At 48.7% G+C, this 22,447-nt stretch overlaps 1 protein-coding gene across 2 annotated transcripts in view; it reads right to left on the reverse strand.

Annotated features, from left to right (window-relative positions):
- The window catches only part of Grin2a (glutamate ionotropic receptor NMDA type subunit 2A), a 430,207-nt gene extending 411,630 nt beyond the window's left edge, over positions 1 to 18,577 (reverse strand). For both annotated transcript variants that reach the window (XM_038327930.1, XM_038327931.1), the window contains exon 1: positions 18,164 to 18,577. In XM_038327930.1, the coding sequence (XP_038183858.1) occupies positions 18,164 to 18,577 (414 nt within the window). The remainder of the gene's footprint in view (positions 1 to 18,163) is intronic.
- Between the last annotated feature and the right edge of the window lie 3,870 nt (positions 18,578 to 22,447).

Below are 22,447 nucleotides of genomic sequence, written 5' to 3' on the forward strand. Positions count from 1 at the left end.
CAGCAGGTGTCAGAGAAGCAAATGAAGATCCTAAGATAACATTTTCATCTAGCCAATTAGAAACGTTTGTGTTTCAGGCGCTGATGGGTTAGATCACCACTGAAGAAAATGAAATGTCCACTATTTTAAGTTTTCTGGAAACGAAAGAATGGGGGCTGGAGGGATGGTTCAGCCATTAAGAACACATTGTGCTCTTACAAAAGACCTGAATTCCATTCCCAGAATGCATGTCAGATGGCTCACAACTGCTTGTAACTCCTCCAGGTCCAGGGAATCCAAAACTTTCCCCTGACCTCCAACACACACACACACACACACACACACACACACACACACACACGTATGTATGTATGTGTGTATGTGTGTGTATATATGTATGTATGTATAATGTATGTATGCATGCTTGTTTGTAATGTAATTTGAAATTGTCATAGAAAATTAGAAACTCACTAGGAAATCCTTTAACTGTGTACAAGCTGGGAGCACAAAGGTCCTTTTGCTCACATGTAAGCATTAGGGAAACCAGGAATGTTAAATACACAGGGTTGTCATTTCAAATGAAGAGATGTATATAATCTATTTTCCACTCAGAAGGCTGGGAATGGAGATGACCCGCAGCCTCAGTGACTCCTGCACTATTTGTAGGGCCAGACCACAGATGGCTCCCCCAAACTTACACAAGCAGAACTGGAGATGGCTAATAGTCTAGGTGACCTGTTTGCCAGCTGTATGACCAGGAGCTCCGTCAAGATCTCACAGCCAAGACCAGAGGTGGATAACAGCCCACATGACCTCTGTGTTATCCGTATGACCAAGTCCACACCAGATCCTCCCCAGGCCCTTAGGATAACATATGTAGAATATCTACAGAACCCACCTCTATAGAAGAAGTAGCATGTACCTTGAAAATAGCTTCAACATAAACTATGCCTCATTGTTCAAACGGGATTGTGTTGCATAAGGAAACATCTTTCCAAACTGTACTGTGTTTCAACATGCCTAAAATAAGCTGCCCGGTGTCAGACTCTAGAAGTTTGAACCGACACCATCTCCTGGGTCGTGCTGAGCCAGATTTCTCTCTTGCCCCTCTTGGATCTTTACTCTGATAGCCTTGGTGTTTGTAGAGACCCCTACAACCATATATGAAGACGTGTATGTGCTTTGTATCTGCGGTGTGGGGGAGGACTAGAAAGAGCACAGAAGTGGAAACAAGTATCTGTAAATGGTGGGATTTAAACAGCCATCGTCTTTATAGCTCTGAGTTTCACAATGTGCCTGCACTTGATTATCGACTTGGCTGCTTGTGGGGTTTTTCTTTCGTGCCCTGGTTTGGAGGCAAGGGTTGTTCTAGTGTATGCGTGTTTCAGGCGGGGTTATCTTGATTTGAAGAGAGAAGACAGAGTGGGAGACATTCAGCTATTTGTAACAACAAACAGAAAGCAGCCAAAAGCTCAGCATTTTGGGTTGGAAGAAATGTCATCCCGAGGAAACTCAAGAGCCATCAAATGTCACTCATGCCTGGCAGCCTCAGGAAGCTGGTCAAGAAGACAGAAATTCTGACTGGAGACTGGCTTCCAGTCTCTACACACCAGCCTTCTCTGCCTTCTGCACATCCTCGAGTGTAGCAGAAGGTGACCCCCAGAGGACAGCAGCTGTTTGGCATTGGTTCCCCAGTCTGATTCTAGACTCGACAGCCGCTCCTCTACCTCATGCTAGCCTTTGGACCAGGCTGATGGGCCACATGAGCTGGGTTGCAGTTCCAAGTCTCCACCAACCAAGTTACAGGCTACATCAAAGCAAACATTTACCACATGTCCACAAAACATTTTCACCCAAAGCGTAGTTGCAAAACTGTGAAGTGGGCTGGAGAGATGGCTCAGCAGTTAAGAGCACTTCCTGCCTTAACAGGAGATCTGAGTTCAATTCCCAGCATCCACATACGGACCTCACAACTGCCTGTAACTCCAGATCCTATGCCCTCTTCTGGCATCCAAGGGTACTGCAGACACATGGTACACATGCAGGCAAGCACTGCACACATAAAACAAAAATAATAAACATTTTAAACTATAAGAAATGAAAATACTATTAAACAATAGATGTGATAGTCTCCACTTATCTGAGGGGACACAGTCAGGTCATCCAGGAGATGCCTGAGATCATGAATAGTGCTTAGCTTTATATATATACAAATTAATACACTATGTGTTTCTCTTATATGAACATACCTGCAATAAAATTTAATTTTTACTTTAGAAGCAGTAAGAGACTAAAATAATAACTAAATAAATGGAACATATGCTAATACCCTATAATCAAAATTATATACATTCGATTATCTCCCCATCCTCTATATCTCATGCACAAAACAGATAATTAGAGATGATGGCAATGAAGACAACAACTGCTGAGCAGCTACCGTGAAGGCTGCACACACACACACACATACACACACACATACACACACATACACACACATATACACAAACACACACACATACACACACATACACACAAACACACACACATACACACACACACACACACACACACGGATGCAGGGGGCAATGGACGGTTTCTGCCCAGGAAGTGCAGAAGAGAGCAAAGGTTTCACCATAACATACAGGGTAATACAAGATGTTAAACTTACATGTTTATATCTGGAATTTTCCATTTACAGTTCTCAGACTACAACTGACTGCTAACTGCAAGTGCAGATAAGAGGGGAGCATTGTGAATCCGTTCCTAGGAGGGCTAGGTTGGCATCAGAGGGTCTGGGAACCCTGAAATCACACCTGCTGCAGTCGTGTGCAGGAGTTCAGGCACCTTCAGCGAAAGGTGGTCCCCAGATCTGACCCACACCACCGTAGATGTCTCAAACCCTGAAGGACTGTGAGCCGAGTACTTTGTCCTGTGTCCTGCCAACTGTGAAGAGGGAGCCGCAACTGAGAAAAGGCCTCTGTAAGACCGGTTTGTAGACAAACCGTGGGGATTTTCCTTAATTAGTGATTAATGGAAAGATCCAGATCGCAAGGGGTGGGGCCTCCCTGAGCAGGTGGTCCCGGGTGATATCAGAAAGCTTGCTGAGCAAGTTCTTCCATGGCTTCTGCTTTGGTTCTGCCTTCAGGTTCCTGCCCTAAGCGCCCACCCTGACTTCCGCTGATGGTGGACTACCGGGTGGAATTGTAAAGCAAATGAACTCTTTCCTCCCCAAGCTGCTTTTGTTCCTACTGCTTTGTCACAGTATAGAAATCCAACTAAGACATACATAGCCCTAAATGAGCTTATTTTGTTTTGACAAAACAGGCTTTGTTGAGCGCTAACAGACAGCCACCAGAGAGACGGCTTAGGGGTTAAAAGCAGTTGCCCTTTTACAGAGGACCCAAGTTCAGTTCCCAGTACGCACGGTGGGTGGCTCAACACCATAACTCCAACTCCAGGGGAGCGAATGCCTTTTCTGGCCTCTGTAGGCACTGCAGATACCCACACACATACATATAATTAATTTTTTAATCTAAACAAAACAAATAGTGATAAGCTACATTAAAGTCAGGGCTGAAATTTAAAAGGAGCCCTTTATAATATATAAAGTTCAGACAAAATTATGGATAAAAATAAACTGCCATTCCAATTCATATTTTCCTCTTCAAGTCAGCAACATGATAGATAAGGGAGATATGGAAATATTCTATTTGTTACTTAATTAAAAATTTCTTTCTCAATGTTTTATTGCATCTCGTGGATTTTTTTTTTTTTGCTCTGCTCAAATAAATAATTAAAATGGCATATCCCAACTAGGCACAGTGGTGTATGCCTGTGACCTGCGAACTTGGGAGCTAGAGTCACCAGATCAGGAACTTATCCTTAGCTACAACATTAGCTAAGGCCAGCCTGGGGTACTTGAGACTCTGTCAAAGAATAAAGATGAGGAAGAGGAAGAGAAATAAAGGAGGAGGGGACAGTGAAGAGGGGGAGAAGGAAGAAGAGAAAGAAAAACATTTCCATTTTATGGAAAGTTATAAAATCTAAAATGGTAACTCATTTAGAAAGCAGTTTTGGGGTTGTTTTCACTTTGTGGGGGAGCTAGTCACGGGGGCCAAGTGAAATAGGTAGAAACAGAATCAAAGCGACATTTTCTACAACAGGCAAATATTCCGAGCACAGGGAATACAACTGGAAGAAGAGGAGGAAGGGGGGTTGTAGTAATAATAATCTGTCTATTGGGAAAATCAGAATGGATCTGTCCCTAGAATATAAACATATTACTGTACTAAGAGGTGAAATTATGACTATATGTAAAAAAGTACTGATTAAATGGAAACAGTTATACAAATGCCCACTTAGAGATCACTGTCAGCTAATCACGCAGAACATTGTCTCGGGTGTTGACTACGGGCCGCCAACCTGCGCATGCCTCTCTGTCTATGTACGTGAGCCAGCTGGGCTGATACAGACATAGGTCTCTTCCCTTTCCAATCGCATTTGCCCGTTGGGAGATGTAAAGACCTTTAGGATTCACAGTGAGAATATAGGGATCATAAATTCCTCTCCAGTGCCAGTAAAATCTAGACCAAATCTCTCACACACTTGGAGAAAGTGAGTGTGTTGGTTTTCAGCCAGATTCCAAGCCCTGAAGCACCAGGGCGTGGGGATTTAAAAACAGATAATAAAGGGGTTGAGAGGTCCAAAGTGTCTGAACACGCTAGCTAGAGGGCTCACAAAATAAAGGATCTTGCCACCAAACCAAATGACCTGAACTCACTCCCTAGGACCCACAGGGGAGAGAGAAACTACGCCCACAGGTTGTCATTTGACCTTCAGTGCATACTCCTACCCACTCATAAATGAATGAATGTAACAAAAAAATTTCAAAGAACTGCAGAGGTGGCCCAGCCCAGTCTTCTGCCTTATCCCTGACGCCAGTCACTGTTATCTCAGCCGCCTCTGACAGGCATTTCTGCTGCTGTGGACCCCGACTGCCAACACCCAACGGTTACCAAAACTGAAACTCTGCTGCTCAGTTCTGTCTCCAGATGGAACAACAAAGATTAAGAGTAAAACCTTCCACCCCGCAACTGGCCACGGGGGTCTGAACATCTCTCTCAAACTTCCCCACCCCCCGGACCTCCGTATTCGGTAGAAAACACCAAAATGTCTTCTCTGGAACCCTTTACACAGTCCATTTGGACTCTGCATAATGCTGAGGGTGCCTCCCTGGCACAGAGCGCAACATCTGCATAGAGAGTTGCCCTCTGGAACCAAGTGCACCTTTGCAGATGCCGGCATCTATGCTCCCGGAGAGCAGGGCAGCTGTAGCGCTTAGGTGGCCTTTCCAACACTGCTCACAGAACAAGTTTCACTCAGGCAAAGCTGCCTATTCTCAGGAGAGAGGCAGATTCTGGACAGATTCTGAGTTTGTCAGTGTGCGCCTATAAAGCCAGCACAGGAAGCCAACACAGGAGAACGTCAAGCTCAAGACCAGACTGGGCTAGAGAGTGACACTCTGCCTCAAAGAAGTCAGAGGGCGGGGTGCTAATTCACTGGGTAAAAACAATTGTTGTGCAAGCGTGAAGACCTGAGTTCAAATCCTTAGCACCCACATAAAAAATCTGGTCTGTAACATCAGAACTGTAGGGGTAGAGTCAGGGTGGGACAAAAGCAGCCATCTAAGATGAGCCAGCTACCAAAGAAAGCAAAGTAGAAAAAACTAGAGACAGGAAGGACCCGAGTCTTTTAGAGGTCATTGATGGGGCTCCATTGCAAATAAACTGCCAAATATCCTAAGGATTTTAAGCCACCATTGATCAAATATTGCGTCACTTGAGGCTGAAAGCACCCCTAGCAACAGTGTGTGTATAATGGAGTTATTCCCTCTATTTAGACATTAGACTTTGAGAAACATGGCCCTGAGGTAGTTTGAATGCAACTGATCCCCATAATCTCATAGGGAGTGACACTATTAGGAGGTGTGGCTTTGTTGGAGTGGGTGTGGCCTTGTTAAAGGAAGTGTGCCATGTGAGGGCAAGCTTTGAAGTTTCCTATTCTCAGGATACTGCCCAATGTCTCAGCTGACTTCCTATTGCCTGCAAGATGTAGGACTCTCAGCTACTTCTCCAGCACCATGTCTGCCTGCACACTGCCATGCTCCCCACTATGATAATAATGGACTGAATCTCTAAACTGCAAATGAAGCACCCCAACTAAATGTTTCCTTTGTAAGAGCTGCGATGATCATGGTGTCTCTTCACAGCAATAGAAACCGTAAGACAGGCCCCATTCACTTACAAGTTGAATCACTACTTAGAATATGTTGAACTATTAGGGGTGTTGTTTTGCTCTTTTCTGGGTTTATTGTTGTTGTTTTGCTTAGGTTTTTGTTTTGTTTTGTTTGAGGCAGGGTCACTCATATCCCAGGTTGTTTTCCACATAACCTGGGCTATCTTCTAACCCCCTATGTAGCCAAGAAAGATCTTAAACTTCTGATCCTCCTGCCTGTATCTCTCAAGTGCTGGAATTATATATGTATGCCCTCATAAGACCCTAAAGTTCATAACTATCTTTTAAATATTTTGCTACTGAACAAGGTGTCTAGTCAGGTTCAGCATAGTTTGCTGTTCAAGGTCTTGCAAAGTCAGTGAGTTTGAAAGTCCATCTCTGCCTTTCTCAAAATAGTGAAAATTCCTCTTAAATCTATGGAAGATATAAGGCAAACAGTATCAGCTTTCATTTCGAAGCTGAATAAGTTCCAGAAACTTGGTATTGGTCCTTTGTGGTGGCTGGCATTAGGAAGAAAGCTCCAGGCGGCTCAGCAGGTAAAGATGCTGGCTGCCCAGTCCGATGACCTGAGTATGATCCCTGGGGCCCATGTGGTAGAAAGAATGAAGTGACAGCCACAGGTTCAGCAACTGTCTTCCCACCTCCACGAGGATGCCATGGCCTGTCCATGCCCATGCACATAGGCACAATAAATCAATAAGTAAGGGAGGAGGGTCATTTGTCTATGTGTTACTTTCATTGGTTAATAAAGAAACTGCCTTGGCCCTTTGATAGGACAGAACATAGGTGGGTGGAGTAAACAGAACAGAACTGTGGGAGAAAGAAAGCAGAGTCAGGCAGATGCTTCAGGCAGTCGCCATGCCTCTCCTATCTGAGACAGACACAGGTTAAGATCTTTCCTGGTAAGCCACCACCTCATGGTGCTACACAGATTACTAAATATGGGTTAAAGCAAGATGTGAGAATTAGCCAATAAGAGGCTAGAGCTAATGGGCCAAGCAGTGTTTAAATGAATACAATTTGTGTGTTGTTATTCCACGTGTAAAGCTAGCCATGCGGGAGCTGGGTGGGACGAAAAGCAGGCCTGCCCGCAGCTCCTTCTAAAAATAAGTAATTAAAATTCTAATGTTTTGAAATTGCTGGAAGTAGAGATGAGGTACCACCCAGGAAAGATTATCAAATATACATATATATATGGGGGTGTAGGTGTATATACATATACATATATATATATACATATATATCATTTATGTATCAATAAAGCTGGGGCACTGACCCCTGCAGTACAGACCATGGCAAAAGTCTATTATTTCAATTTTGAAAAGGGTTTGAATTTTAATTTCATCACCAGCATCTTAATCATGCAAGAGAAGACAATAAAAATACTTTTTTTTTTTTTTGGCTTTTCGAGACAGGGTTTCTCTGTGGCTTTGGAGCCTGTCCTGGAACTAGCTCTTGTAGACCAGGCTGGTCTCGAACTCACAGAGATCCGCCTGCCTCTGCCTCCCGAGTGCTGGGATTAAAGGCGTGCGCTACCACCGCCCGGCTAAAAATACTTTTTAAAATCTGTTGTCCACAATAAAACTTAGCAAGTGTCTGTGTTGATGCTAGTCCCCAAAACCCACTGAGCTCACAATTATGCACTTAGAAGGGAAATAAAATAAGCAAAAGAATATGAACAATAGACCTACTTTCTAGCTGTGTGATGTGATTCTCAACAAATCCTTGCAGCCGTCCAAGCCTTTATTCCCTAACACTAGCATAGAGGATCTTTAAACAAATGTTTCCAGGGCTGCCAGGTTCCCCAGGTTCCCACTGAGTCATTAATCCCTGGCAGGGTTACATGAGATACTATATGCCGCATTCTACACCGCAAGGCCCAATGCCCAGTTCGACATACGGTCCAATCAGCGGAGTCATTAAGTGCAAAGGTCAAAGAGATCACCCACACTTCACTTCCGCTTTACCAATATAAGAAATAGAATCCGATGGCTCGTTTGCAGAGGGACCGCAAGCCAGTTTATGTCCAGATACAGGTGACCTGGAAACAGTGGACCCCTGGAGACAACTTAAGCTACTCCCAGGCACCCCAACTCTACGATCCTTCCACACCAGACCCAGCAGCCAAGCTTGGCTGATGACCTGCGGACACAAGCTCATACCAACCAACTGGCTTTAAAACAAACAGGATGTCAAGTGGAAAGATGAGCCCACATTTTTCGGTATGAAAAATGCAGACATGCAGGGAAGAGGGCAAAGGAAGATCTGATAAGGTGCAGCATGTAAGATTGCACCCTCTAGATCACTCAGCGGGACCCGGAAGGGAGAAAGGCGCTTGTTACAGGAGGGTTCGGAAACTTCTCTTCACGCAAGTCGGTGCACCAGCCATTCTTAGCCCGTTTCTCAACTTCACAAAGTCGTAAAGAAACTTCCTTTCCCTGCTATGAGTCTCCGGTGCTCTTGTCATGAAGTGGGGATCGATCGCCGTGTCTCACACCAGGACAAAATTTCGCAGTGAGTCCTTAGAAGGCAGACCCTCTAGCTGGCCCTGGAGGAAGAATGAATCACCCCCACGCTGTATCCTTATTTCTAAGGACTCAGTTTCTCACAGGAAATGCCTTTAGAACCTCACATCACTTTTAATCCCCCATCTGCAGCTGCTAAAAATACACGAAATGTAAACACTGTATGTTACATCTTAAGAGTCCAAGATGAGTCAGACACTGACCCGAGGCACACTCTTCATCCACGACCTCATTCAGCATTGTTCCATTGTGGCAGTTTGTCCCCCACAGACTCGAGTGTTTGAACACTTGGTCCCAGGTGGTGGTGCTGTTTGGGAGGTTCGGAACCTTTAGGAGGAGGACCGCCTTGCTGGAGGAAGTGTGGGGCTGTGAGTGCATTTTTGACTTTGCATTGATTAGCCTTACTTTCTCTCTCTCTCTCTCTCTCTCTCTCTCTCTCTCTCTCTCTCTCTCTCTCTCTCTCTCTCTCTCTCTCTCTCTCTCTCTCTCCCCCACCCCCAAATGTGGATAAGAAGGTGATTAGCTAGCTTCCGGCTCCTGCCACCAGGAAAACATAACTGTTGTCTTGCCTTGCAGCCGTGATGAACTCTTTGCCACTGGAACCAGAAGCAAAAATAAACCCTTTCCCCACTAAATTGCTTTTGATAGTGTTATTTGGATCTCAGTAGCAGAAAAGCAACAGACATGTCCCATTCTGCAGTTAAAGGCACTGAGGCTCACACACACAGTTTCCCAGGTCAGCAGTGAAGCCTGAGTGTAAACACCGGCGATCTAGCTCAGAGCCAAGACATTAACCATTCAATCACAACATCCTCTAAAAGATTAAGGCAGACATCTTCTGCCCGCAGTGTGTCACTAGTCTCGTTTTGATGAACTTCTTGCCAATCTTTCCTTGAAGGCACAAAAATTTTCCCGAGTTAAACAGGGTTTAACTGGGTGAGATGGTTTCACCCAGACTCTCATTTTGCCAAGAAGAGCAGAAGATTGAGAAAGATGAAGGAATGTCCCAAGACCACACAGGTATGTGGGAATGGAACTCGGGTCCTCAGACTCTTGGCCCAAGGCTCTCTGACATGCTCCAACTCAAGCTACTTGGTAGCAGCACCCAGAGGCCTGTGCACAGGATAAGAGGCAACAGCCAGGCGAATGTCTCTAGAGGTTAACAGTGGCATCAGCATGGCAACACATATACCATGAAGGGAGGCCCTGAGGGAGGTGGCCCAGGGTGAGAACACTTGCTGTATAAGTATAAGGAATTACATTCTGGTCCCTAGCATTTTCATAACCACTTCCATAACCCCAGCACTGGGCAGAGAGAGACAAAACGCTCCATGGAGCTTGATGGCCTGCGAATCCAGCCAAAAATGTGAGCTGCAGATTCAGCAAGAGACCTTGTGTAAGAGAAACAAGGTGAAGAGCTGTAGTCATAGGGCGGACCTGACCATCCCTCTGAAGTTTGCATTGTGTGTACAAGTACATGAGCTCTTATCGCATGTTCATGTACTCTTGCATAAAGAAGGGAAAGGAGAAAGGAAAGCAGACAGGTCAGCAGACAGGAGGCAGGAAGGTGGGTAGGAAGGAATGAGGGAGGGAAGGAGAGAGAAAGGGAGGAGGGAGGGAGGGAGGAAGGGTCGGAGGGAGGGAGGGAGGGAGGGAGGGAGGGAGGGAGGGAGGGAGGGAGGGAGGGAAGGAGGTACATTAGTGGGGTATAGATATTTTCCTCACAAGCATCGGAGGTCTCAGAAACTTTCCGAAGCTTTCAGAAACGTCATTTCAAAGCAGGGAAGTGGGAAAGTGGGGCCTAGAGAGAGTGCCTATCCTGTCAAACAGAGAGGTAGAGAGGATGGCTTATCCAGCCAACAGTTGCCATGGAGAAGTGGCAGTACGGCCAGGCCTTTGAGTTTTTTTAAGCTATGATTTGAACTTTAAAGTGTTGGTAACTAATGGAAATTGGGAAGAGAAAGACTGTGGAAATGCGACCTTACAGCCGCTCTTTTACGTGATGACCCCGCTGCAAGATGAGTCACTGAGGCCACTGACTCTCTCATTGCAGACCCAAGATTCAGTCCTGCTCCTCCCCTCTCCTTCTTCCCGCCCGCCCTCTCTTTTCCCATTCACTCTGCCTGGAGCAGTGCTTGCCATTTGAGGCTACTGGAATAAAGACAAACACGACCCTCAAAGCATGAGCCCTCAGCCAGGAAGGGTCGAAGCCATTCCCAAGAAGCTGGAGGGCTGTTTGGTGAGTTAGTCATGCCTTCTGAGATGCTGCCTGCTGCTCCCTGCTGATTTACGTAGGAGGGAGAGGATGACTGCCGCTGACATGCCTTCTCCATGCAGCTAGAGGTAGGCTTCCCACCCTTTCCAGTTCCCTGCCGATGCTGCAGCAGCCGCTGAGTGGGCTCCTCCAACACTCAGATCTGCATGTCTGCCCTTTCCCTGAGGCTTGGGTGTTTAATGGCCCATCATTCACATCCAACTCGGGAGCTGCCAGGTTGCAAGCGCACCAACTTCCTCCGCCTACCGCTGAGCTGTCACTGAGCACTGCTCCACGGGGTTTCAAGTGCAACCCCTAATTCATGCTAGGACCCAGGATGGCTAACAATTATCTCCTGCTAACGAGAGAAAAAGAGTTGGCACACATATATGAAACCAGTCCACACTTATGGAACAAAAGGAGCCCTGAAACATACTGTGACATGTTTGTCCATCCGGAAGCAGCATCAAGCTGGAATCAGAGTCAATGACTTGATTCATTCAATCAACAAACATTTACCAAGTAACCAAAGCAAAGAGACATCGGGCAGACACACCTATGAGACAAGGGGCTGTGAGTGGACGTGGGAGAATAGAGGAACAGTTCAGCTCAGTGTGGCCTAAACATTCTGCAGTCATTTAAAAACCAAACCTAAACTTCAGTTCACTATAAGGAAAAATCCCAAGACTATATAATCGAGTTTTAAAAACATAAAAGCAGGTTAGAAAATAAAACTAGCTCAACACCAGAGGGAACACATTCAAGTCTCTTCCTTCTGCTTCTCCTAAGACACAAAATTTATACAGAAATCTTCCTTTTTGTTATTTATATAGTATTGCCTAGGAATTAAAAAAAAACAAAAAATCAAAGATCAAAAGTACAGAGGACTAACTAGGTCAAGGAGCTGGCTCAGCAGGTGAAAGTATTGGGCCCAAACTCCACCCCTCAGAGCCCACCTGAAAAGCACAATGTGCACACCAGCAATCCCAGCACTCCCACAGGAAGATGGGGAGCAGAGGAAGGAGACAGAGATAAGAACATCATCTGGAAACGCCAGGGCCACTGTCTTGGAATATACACTGTGGTAGAAACAAGATGGGAGAGAATCGACTCCTGAAAGTTCTCCTCTGAGTTCCACATACATGCCATGGTACATACACACCCAACAGTCATCCGCACAGTCAAATGTATGCACACACATGCACACATGTATCCTCACAGTCACTCACACACACATAAGCATGCACACTCTTACACGAACACTCATGCACACATACATACACACAAATATTAGTTACTTAAGAATGAAAGATAAAGAGGAGTTCCCAAAATTGCATGAATTGAAAGATGAGAACTGAAACCATGGTGCAGCATAGGCTGAGTCTTTAGGCTTTCTGTCCCCAACCACAGAGAAAGGGACCAAAGAAGAAAAGAAAGGGAATAGGGAAGACCAGATCTCACCATTGCAAACAGGAAAATGGGAGCCATGAGGGCCATCGGGAAATGAATCCAGCAGAGGTGCTAACAAACACCTGGGGAGAGGGAACAGACACAGAAATTGTGCCACTCCCAGTGAGTGAGACTGGGCATCCACTCCATCCTCTAAGAGCTGCATCCCAGCACAGTGGTGTATTATTTGTATTTTGATAAATAAATCTTACCTGAAGACCAGAGGCAAAGCTCACGCCACTAGAGGTCAGGCAATGGTGGCACACACCTTTAATTCCAGGATTTGGGAGAGAGTCAGATGAATCTCAGTGAGTTCAAGGTCACCCTGGGCTACACAAGATCAATGCAGAAATAAATCCATGAGGTGGTGGCTCAAACCTTTAATCTAGTACTAGGGAGTCATACACCCTTAATCCCAAAACTAGCAGGAATAAAAAATGAGGCGACAGAGGCTGATCTGCTTAGTTTTGAGGTCGCCCAGCTTGGTAGAGGTAAGACTTCTCCAGTGGCTTGGCTGCCTTGCTTTTCTGGTTTTCAGGCTGAACCCCAATTTCTATCTCTGGGTTTTTATTATTCATGCTACATCCCAGGAGGCCCCTGCCTGTGTCCAGGAGCCATAAGGAGGTCGCCAACATAAACGAGTCCAACCTGCAGTGTAAGCCATGAAAAGAAAGGGAAATGTTCCTGACAGAGGTGCTGGTGGGGATTCTGGTTTGGAAACCCTACTCCCAGGGTGTAGTTAGGCAGGAGAGCACTGGCTCAGCACGCATAAGGCCCTGGCTTTCATCCCCAACACCACAGGGAAAAATAAAAAATAAAAGACTAGGAGCTGGGCTGTCACTCAGTTGGTAGAGTGCTTACCCAACATTCACAAAATCTGAGGTTTGATCCCCAGTGCTGCACAAACTGGATGTTGCATCGAGTGCATAGAATCTCAGTACTTGGTGAGTAGGGGCAGGGGATCAGAAGTTTGAGTTTATTAGTGAACTATATAACAAGGTCCAGGCCACTCAAGGTTCACAAGATCCTGATGAACCCCTCACTGGTGTCCAGTGCAGAGTGATCAGCCATGAAACAATATACACACAAACAACAAAAACTGACTCAACGGGTTCTAGTTATATAGATTTTGAATACGTATATATGTATGTAGCAAAGACAATCAAAGTAATGGTGACTATCACTTTAAGGAAAAGCATGGAAGGGCCTTAGGGGAAGGCAACTGAAGGGAGGAAAGGAAGTGATATAATTCTATTTCAATTAAAAATAAAATATATTTACTCTGGAAATAAGCTCATGAAGAAAACATAAAAATAAGTAAGGTATAGGGAGGCTTGGTTGTGAGACTACTGCACGGTGAAGAAAGGACAATTCAAGAGAGTAGACACAAGCAAGAAGACAAGAGAGGAAACGTCCAGCAGACAGGCCAGACAGTTTTCCCAGAACTAAAGACATGTGAGTCAAAAATCCCAGAGCGTAAAGTACAAAAAATAATAGCATAAATATAGTATAATCCACTGGGCAGTGGGGGTGCACACCTTTAATCCCAGCACTCCAGAGGCAGAGGCAGGTCTCTGTGAGTTCAAGGCCAGCCTGGTCTACAGACCTGGTTTCAGGGCAGCCAAGGCTACACAAAGAAACCTTGTCTTGAAAAAATTTGAAAAATAGTCTAATTCTGAAATTGTAATACAACAAACTGTTCTTAGAAGAAATACATCCACGTGTTGCCACAGTTAATCCCTCTGATAAAATTTATGGTGAGCTTTTTATTTCCTTCCTTAAACTTTAATGTACTTTCTAAGCGTTCTACAATGAAAAGACATTATTTTTATAGTGTCTGTGGAGAAGAATTCATTATTTCAAAAAACACACGTACACGTAAGTACTTGTTTAAGATCTGCCCTCAAAGATTACATCGTAAGAGGAGGGAGATGGCACATGAGGCTCACTCAAGGCTTCCTCTGCCTCCACACGCTGCTGCGCACACACATTTAAAGTAAACAAACAAGGGCTGAAGAGATGGCTCCGAAGTTAAGAGCACCTGTTGCTCTTGCAAAGGACCCAGATTCAGTTCCCAATACCCACATGGTGGCTCACAACCAGCTCCAGGGGTTCCAGCAGGCATGCATGTGATGAACATTCATGCATGCTAGCAAAACAATCACACACATAATGTAAAATAAACAAGTCCTTTTGTGACTCTAAAAATAAAAAAAAATAAAAAATAAACATACCAAACAGAATCCACACAGTGACTAGCATGGACAGATGTAGGTAAAATATGAACCCAGCCTTTTTCCACTAGGAGGCCAGAGGAAGGAGGAATTCAAGGACGGTGAGCAGAGATGCAATGGTCTAATCAACTCGCTGGGTTTCCTGAGCAGCAAGAGTCTGTTTCGCTTCAACAAGCCAAGATGAGGTGAGAGCTTCATCTACACCAAGCCTAATGCTCACCTCCAACTTGATGATAGTTCAAGAACACTCAGTGATACCAACCAAAATCAGTGCCCACAATAAATTAAATTAATACCCCAAACATCTGCCACTCGACACCACCGCACTCAGTCTAAAGCAATGGTTCTCAACCTGTGGCTCCACCCCTTTCCCACGGGTCACCTAAGACTATAGAAAACACTGATACCTACATTATGATTCAGAACCATAGCCAAATCACAGTCATGAAGAAGCAACAAAAGTGATTTTATGATTGGAGGTCAGCACAACATGAGGAACTGCATTCAAGGGTCGAAGAATTAGGAAGGCTGAGAGCCACTGGTGTAAGGCTTTGTTCAAGGGTCAAGTCGACTTGAAAGGTAGACAGTGATGTACGCCTCAAAGCTTAAGTGTGTGGATTCCTGTGTGCCCATGTGCGTGTGTGCGAGTGTGTATATATTCCATTTAGCTGATAATCAATTTTTATCACGCTGTCAAGTCAGAAGGAAAGAATGCCTAGGTTTGTTCTGGGCGACATGACCCAACTGAAACCCCTTTACAGAGTCTTGTCAGTCCGGGGAGGTGAAGGCCTTTCTGTCACAATGCTGTCAGCACACCTAAGCGAGGCCGTTTAGACAACATCTCATGACTAGTTCCACACAGCTAAATAAAGTCTGCTGAATGCTAAGCAATAACCCAAACAGCTGGTAAAGAGACATGCCAAACATATGCATTCCTAATGAAGAAAAGGCTGTTTGCATTTCAGACAACTTTTCTTTTTAAACACACACAGCTTTCTCCAAATACCACCCTCCAAGCCCACTCCTTCCCACATTCCCTGCCCCTCCTGTACATGAGACCCAGAGACCCTGCCTGTCTGCCCCCTTCAGTGACTCCTGGCCATCCTGACTCATCTCCCATTTCTGATACACTCGGGAATCTCTCCTAGACCAACTCTGGAGAGCCCCAATTCAAGACAAGTCAGCCCCTATGGTGAGCTTGAACAAAAGATACATCAGCCCTCTCTTTCAATCTCTCTCTGATCCTGTCTTCTCTGGAAACGTCCCTGTCTCAGCAACCTCTTACCATTTCCCGGGTCCTTTCCCCCCCTTACTCATCAGCACAGGCTTCTGTTCACTTAAATGCACTTTTACCCCTGTCTCCAAAAGGCAATTTCACCCCAAGAGGAAAAAAAAACACTCACCCATTCCTCTGACTTCTCAAAACTCTCTTTCAAGGGAAGCTTGAACTAGCTAGCCAGAGACCACCATTTTATGGATCAGAGTTCCTTGATAGTCAAGGTAATAGCATACCAAGGAGTGCTCACATTGGGGCCCTCTATGTACCCACTTTTCCACCTGTACTGTGTGAAGGAGAGACCACCCCACACACTTCCAGCTCATAGTCAGGAAAGTTACACAACCCTCCCAAGCTCAGCCAGCCTTCCCAGGCCTCCTGGTAGCAGAGTTCTCTGATGGCTCGCACTGTGTAGCCCTGACTAGCTGGAACTCACAGAGCTCTGTCTCCTGAATGCTGCCATCAAACGCACATGCCTAACTTTTTTCTGTATATGCCCTGCTGTATGTTTTCATTTTTATGTGTTGCTTCCATAATCAAAACTTTTAAAAGGGAAGGTCAATGATAACAGTTTTCACAATCTAATCCCCCTTTCCCCTACACTTAATACGATGGTTTCCTCTTAATTGAACAAGCCCTCTAAGCTTATTCACTGCCTCTCCCCCATGGCCTGGTGCCACCTATGCAAGAAACCCACCGTCTGTCCCTCTTAAATAAGGAATGTTAAAGGTTAGGTTTGGTTTCCCTGGATCACAGCTTGGGACCAGATAAACAAGATTCTATTTTCATCACTCACTGTGTATTTCTGGGGAAGTCCCTTAACAGCTGCATGCTTTAGCCACTTGGAGGGTTTTGGTAATCCTAAAGCCCTTTGCTGCTCTGACATGACACAGCAAGCAGAGCCCAGCCATCCTCTGCTTCATTAGAGAGGTGACTGGGAGACCCTGCGGGGCGCAGAGCCGTCTGAGACCAGTGTTCGGTGAGGAACTGCGCCATTCGTGTGTTTTCTGCTACAGCCAGGAGACCTGGAAGAACTAACACAGTCCCCGGAGGAGTTGCCGGGATGCCCAGAAAGGAAGCTCCTTTGATGAGCACAGTAGCCTTTCAAGAAAGGCAGAAGGAAAGTGCTGTTAGGAATACCCACCATTCCCCCAGCTGTACCCTGCTACCTAAGGAAAGCGCTCCAAAAGGTCTCCCCGCCTTCCTGGCCCTCCTGAGGCTTGTGTGGAGTAACAACAGACTAACTCACTATCTCCCCATCTTTCCTTTTTTTGTTTTAGTTCCCTCTTCCAACTTTCTCCTCCCCTCTTGACTTCAGCATCATTCTTAACATCCCACTCAACCTTTAAGCCTTCCCGTCCTCCCCAAACCAATGCTCCTAAAAACCATAGAATAAAGCCCATAAAGTAAGACATACTTTCACTCAATTCTGAAATCCAATTTCCACACAAGGTCAATCTTCCAGAGCCAATGCCTTCCATCTGAGGGTCTCTGGAAGCCCTGTTCTGAAGCGATCAGCTCACACAAGCACTACCTAGGACACCTGGGCAGGCGGGGTGGGGGCGGGGGGGGGGGACGGAACAACACATCACTAGGCCTGGAGTTACTTCCTGGCACACGCCTACTCCCTAGAGGCAGAGTTCCGCCCACGTTCCTCTAGCCGTGGGGTTCTCCAGCTCCCACCTCCATTCCTCTAAGTCTGGGCAAGCTCGAATCTGTCCCTTTTGCGTTTGCTAAAAACCTCACATAGCCATTCTTAGTATTTTTTAAGTAGTTTTAATAACTTTACCAAAAGGAAGAAAGCGGAGATGCTGATGAAAACTGACTCCGTAGACTTGTGCTGGCCCCAGTGCTCCCCCGCTAGCCTCTGCCTTTCCCATCTCCACCCCCCATCCTGTTCTTGTATTTTTTGTACTCATCCTGGCACACAAGGGGCGTCTGAGTACCCCGTCTTCAAATCCAAAAGCAAACGGCGTTTCTATTTATGTCTGAGCCAAAGACATAAGGCGCGCGATCCTTAGACCAGAGGCCACTTAACCTGTTTCCACACCCAGCAGATGCTAGGGGCGCCCTAGGCCCCCCGTGGAGGCTGCCATTTGTAGAATCCGCCCCTCCAGGACCCTGGCAGCCCATCTCCTCCAGGCCTTACCTTGTCAGCCATGATCATAGATGCACCCCCGTGAATGCCCAAGATGGGGATGAAAGTCTGTGAAGAGATAAAATCCAGCATCTGAGCCACAGCCTCCTGGTCGGTGTCGTCTCCAAACACGAGGCCATGGATGCGCGCCCCAGACATAAGGTCGCACACATGCGTGATGAGGCTCTTGGGGTCAGTGCGGTTCATCAGCAACGCCACCACGTTCACGTCCAGGGGCAAGCCGGTTGCCTGCTCCGGGCCCCACAGATTTCGAAGTTCGCGCTCTGTCACGTCGTGGCTGTGACCCAGCAGCACCGCAATGTTCAGCGCTGGGGGACCCTTCTCCGCCGCCGCATCTTGCGCCGGACCGCGCCAGACCAGAAGGGCTGGCAGTACCAGCAAGGTCCAGTAGCCCAGTCTGCCCATGGTCGCCACTTAGGGTCCCTGTGAGGTGGAGGAGAGCGAGAAGCAGGACGGCGGTAAGTGAGGGGCCCAGGTGACAAGAATGACTGCCCCAGCACCTGCTCTAGGAGGCAAGTGTGAAACAGGGCACCAGCACTGGCTGCTTTGGCCACTCACTGGAGCCCTCATCGCTGATGCCATCCGCATCCCTCGACCCACGTCCATCTCCATCTACCACTCCAATCCAAGCTATTTCTCCATCCCTGTCCCCAAGCCCATCCTGGCATCCTGCCTCCTCCTCTCTTGTCTCCAGCGACTGCCCCCAACTCCAACTGGGCCCAAACCCCACACAAGATTCCCCAAATTTGATGCAGACCACAGCTCTTAAGCGCCCAGAGAGCCATGAACCCCAACACCACCCGCAAGCAGATGCCCAGACCAAGCCGTCTTCAACACTGTTTCTCCGCAAGAGGACCAAGTTATCGGCCCCGCCCCCTGCTTACGCGCAGTGAACTCCGAACCGGCCCCAGCGTGAGAGGCGGTGCCTGAATACGGCAGCCTGAATCCGTCCCTAGCCTAAATGGTTAACTAACCTCACCCCCTGGGAGCTAGCCCAGTGCGCCACAGACCTCGCTCCTTTAGTGGCACCCACCGGCTGCATGTCCCGCTCCTCCCCTGCAGGATACACCCCAAGCGCTTGAAAGTGAGGATGCTCTTGTGACCCCAGATTCCCAGGTGCTTGGGGGAACTTGGGGCCCCGACCTTCCCACCTTTCTTGGAGAGGTTTTCACTTTCCGGCTAGAGGACCCAGGACCCGCCCCCTACACACAGGTGCACACAAGCAAGCGCGCACACAAGTCTCTCACGCCGTGTGAAATGCAAAATTTCTGGAGAGTAGGCGCGCTGCCCCTCATCGCCGCCCCCCGCCCCGCCGAAAGCCGACCAGAACGTGGGAGCTGGCAAAGAACGTCCGGGGGTTGGGGATATAGGCTCCCAAAAAGCTCTCAGGTGGATACGGAGTGTACAACCCCTCCCCAGTCTTTCCACTGTAGAGCCTGGAGCCAAATCTTAGATACACGTGGGCAGTGGGCTGCACACGCTAACAGACACGCGCGCTTTTCTGCGCACATCCGCAGGCCGCCTTGAAGATGCCCACGTCCAGCTGGAGCCTTCAAACGTCCTCCGGCGGTGCTCACACAAGTACTGTACCAGGTGCACAACGGTGCTTTCCTGCAAATGCCTGCACAGTCGTGCACGCGTGTAAAGCGCGCGCCCCTCGGCCCGGGTACTGTTGCACCCGGGGGAAGTTGGGGCAAACTCCAACCCTGGCATTTAGGGTGAGCAAGGTGGAGTGCAGGGCCGCAGCGCCACCTGGTGCTCCTCCAGCGCTTCGCTACAGGGCTCTCCCTCCCCGGCTTTCTCGCTCCGGATTTCTCTTGCTCGCTCCTTTTCCCCCTCCCTCTCCCTCCTGAACCATCTCCTGCTCTCTCCTCACCGGTTGAGCCTGTCTCCTCCCAGGCCCACAGAGCTCGTCTCACCAACCAGGACGTACCTGTAGCCGGAGAAGGTGGAGGATGCAATGGGGCGTGCTGCGCGCACGAGCATCTCGGCCGCCTCAGCAGCCACCGGGTTTAGCGGGTTCCCGCATGCTGCGGCCCCCGCGCGCTCCCCTGGCTGTCCCGCGCTGTCCGCATCGCCCCCATGGGGGGCGGCTATCCCAGCCGGAGGCTCTGCAGAAGGGCTCTACCGGGGCGGAGGAGAGATGGAGAGGCAGGGTCAGCCCACCAACGCGGGGGAAGGTGGGGGGAGGGATGCAGTCTGCAGTGCTCACAGCCCCCTTATGCACCCTGGGGGCTCGACCAGAGAGGGAGCTGGAGCTTGGTGCCCACAACACCCTCGGTGCGGATCTTCAGTCCCTGTGGCTGACAACAGGAGCTCCTCTCAGGGACGCACCGGAGAGTGGGAGCCCCAGGTTGGCCACCCACGAAAAGCTTAGTGGGAACCTCCACCCTCAACCCCTACCACCACCCAGGCGCCGGCTACTGGGAGTTGTGCGACCAGGAGCTGCTGAGCGAGGGGGGTTGGGGGTAGGGAGAGAAAAAGAGGAGGGAAGGAGGGGGCGCTGGCTGAGTTTGCGACGAGCCGGGAGGAGAAGAGGGGGAGGGAAGGACGCGGGCTCCCGCGGTCCCGGATCCCCGAGGGAGGTGTGATCACTCCCACGTAGCGACCCTCTTGTGCGTCCTGCCGCCCCCTCCTATCCAGACCTCCCCCCACCCGCTTCTCACAGGGCCCTCCCAGGCTCGGCGTCCCGCGCCAGCACTCACCGCAGCCTCTCTCCACATAGTTCTCAGCAGTGGCCGCCCCTGGTCATCTCCAGGGCTGATAGCTGCGGCCGCGTCTCTCAGAGCTCATCCGGCCCCATACTCCGGCACAGCACCCCGGGAGCCTCTCTCCTAGAGCCCTGCCTCAGCTTCCTGCTCCACTCAGGACAGCAGCTGCCGGGTCGTCTGAGCGCCCCTGGACACCCTCTCCGCAGCCCAGCTCCAGCCTGTAGTGCGGGAGAGCGAGTGTGTGTGTGAGTGTGGGAGCGCGCGCGCGCGTGTGGCCGGGGATCCCCGCGGTCCCTGGCTGAGAAGGTTGCGGGCGGAGGACCGCAGCTCGCTCCGGGCCCTTCGCTGCGGGGTCAGCTCGGCGCTGGGCGTTCAGTCCCTCTCTTGACCAGTAGGAGCCCAAGAGAGTGCCTGGCCACCGCGGTTCACAGCACTGGAGAAGCCAGGATCCTGGGGCGCGCTTCTCCGCGGTCGCCTTGGAGGATAGAGGAAGGCAGAGGCACCCACCACACCAACTTAGGACTTGTTCCTGCCAACGAGACGCAACGCAGCAACCCCCGCGCAATCCGAGGATGTTTGGAGCTCTGGCCCGCCTGCAGCCGCCCACCCCGGAGGCGGGCCAAGGCAGACCCCGCAGTCCCTAAGCGGTGACGCGGAACACGGCCACCCTCTTCTGGAGCGCAAGGCGGTAGCGAACAAGGCCAACCTAGGTGTCTGGCTGGTGATGGAGGGGAGCCTGCGGTGGCGCGCAACCTTGGTGCTGAAACCACGCTCTCCGCCCGCTCCCGGGCGTCTGGTGCTGCTGGAGAATCAATTATTCAGATCTCTGCTACGGCTTCCTCCTCCAGTGCCTCGCACTGGGTACAGCAATCCCTGCTCCACGCAAGGCACGCCGACACGCACACACCCGCCCAGAGAGTCTGCTCGGATGCTTCTCTCAGCGCCTCACCATCCTGGTATGGGAACCCACTCTGATGTCAGGGAACCAGGAACCTAAAAGCAAAAACATATACACTCCCTCCATGCACAGACGTGCGCGTGCACGCGTGCACCACACACACACACACACACACACACACACACACACACACACACACTTGCTGCTTTCTTCTCTAAATTGTACCAGACAAAAAGTAACCGAGGTTGCCACTAAGTCATCAGAAGGGATGAGCAGAGAGCCCGGGGCTAAGTGGACTTGAGAGCTAGCGGGCTCTAATTCTAGCGACTGAACAGGAGGTTCATTGTTAGACATCCACATATGACCTTTGAATAGTCACCTGTGTCCTAACACCACCTCTACCTTTCTCCCCTCAAGAGAAAGGTCTTACATTTCAATTGACGCCTAATGTCACCTGAATGCCTATGCTCCAAATTCATACGTTAAAATACTAAACCCTAGGGGATGAAATTAAGAGAGCTGGCCTTCACAGAGTGATTAAGTCATAGAATACAATGTCATTAGTATCCTTATAAAAAAACGTTGCAAAGAGCTAGACAGCTAGACAGCTCCTTGCCCAGCCAGAAGCAGCCCTCATGTTGATTTCAAAGAAACATAAACTTCGCA

Source organism: Arvicola amphibius, chromosome 4 (genome assembly GCF_903992535.2).
Source record: "Arvicola amphibius chromosome 4, mArvAmp1.2, whole genome shotgun sequence".
Taxonomy (NCBI): domain Eukaryota; kingdom Metazoa; phylum Chordata; class Mammalia; order Rodentia; family Cricetidae; genus Arvicola; species Arvicola amphibius.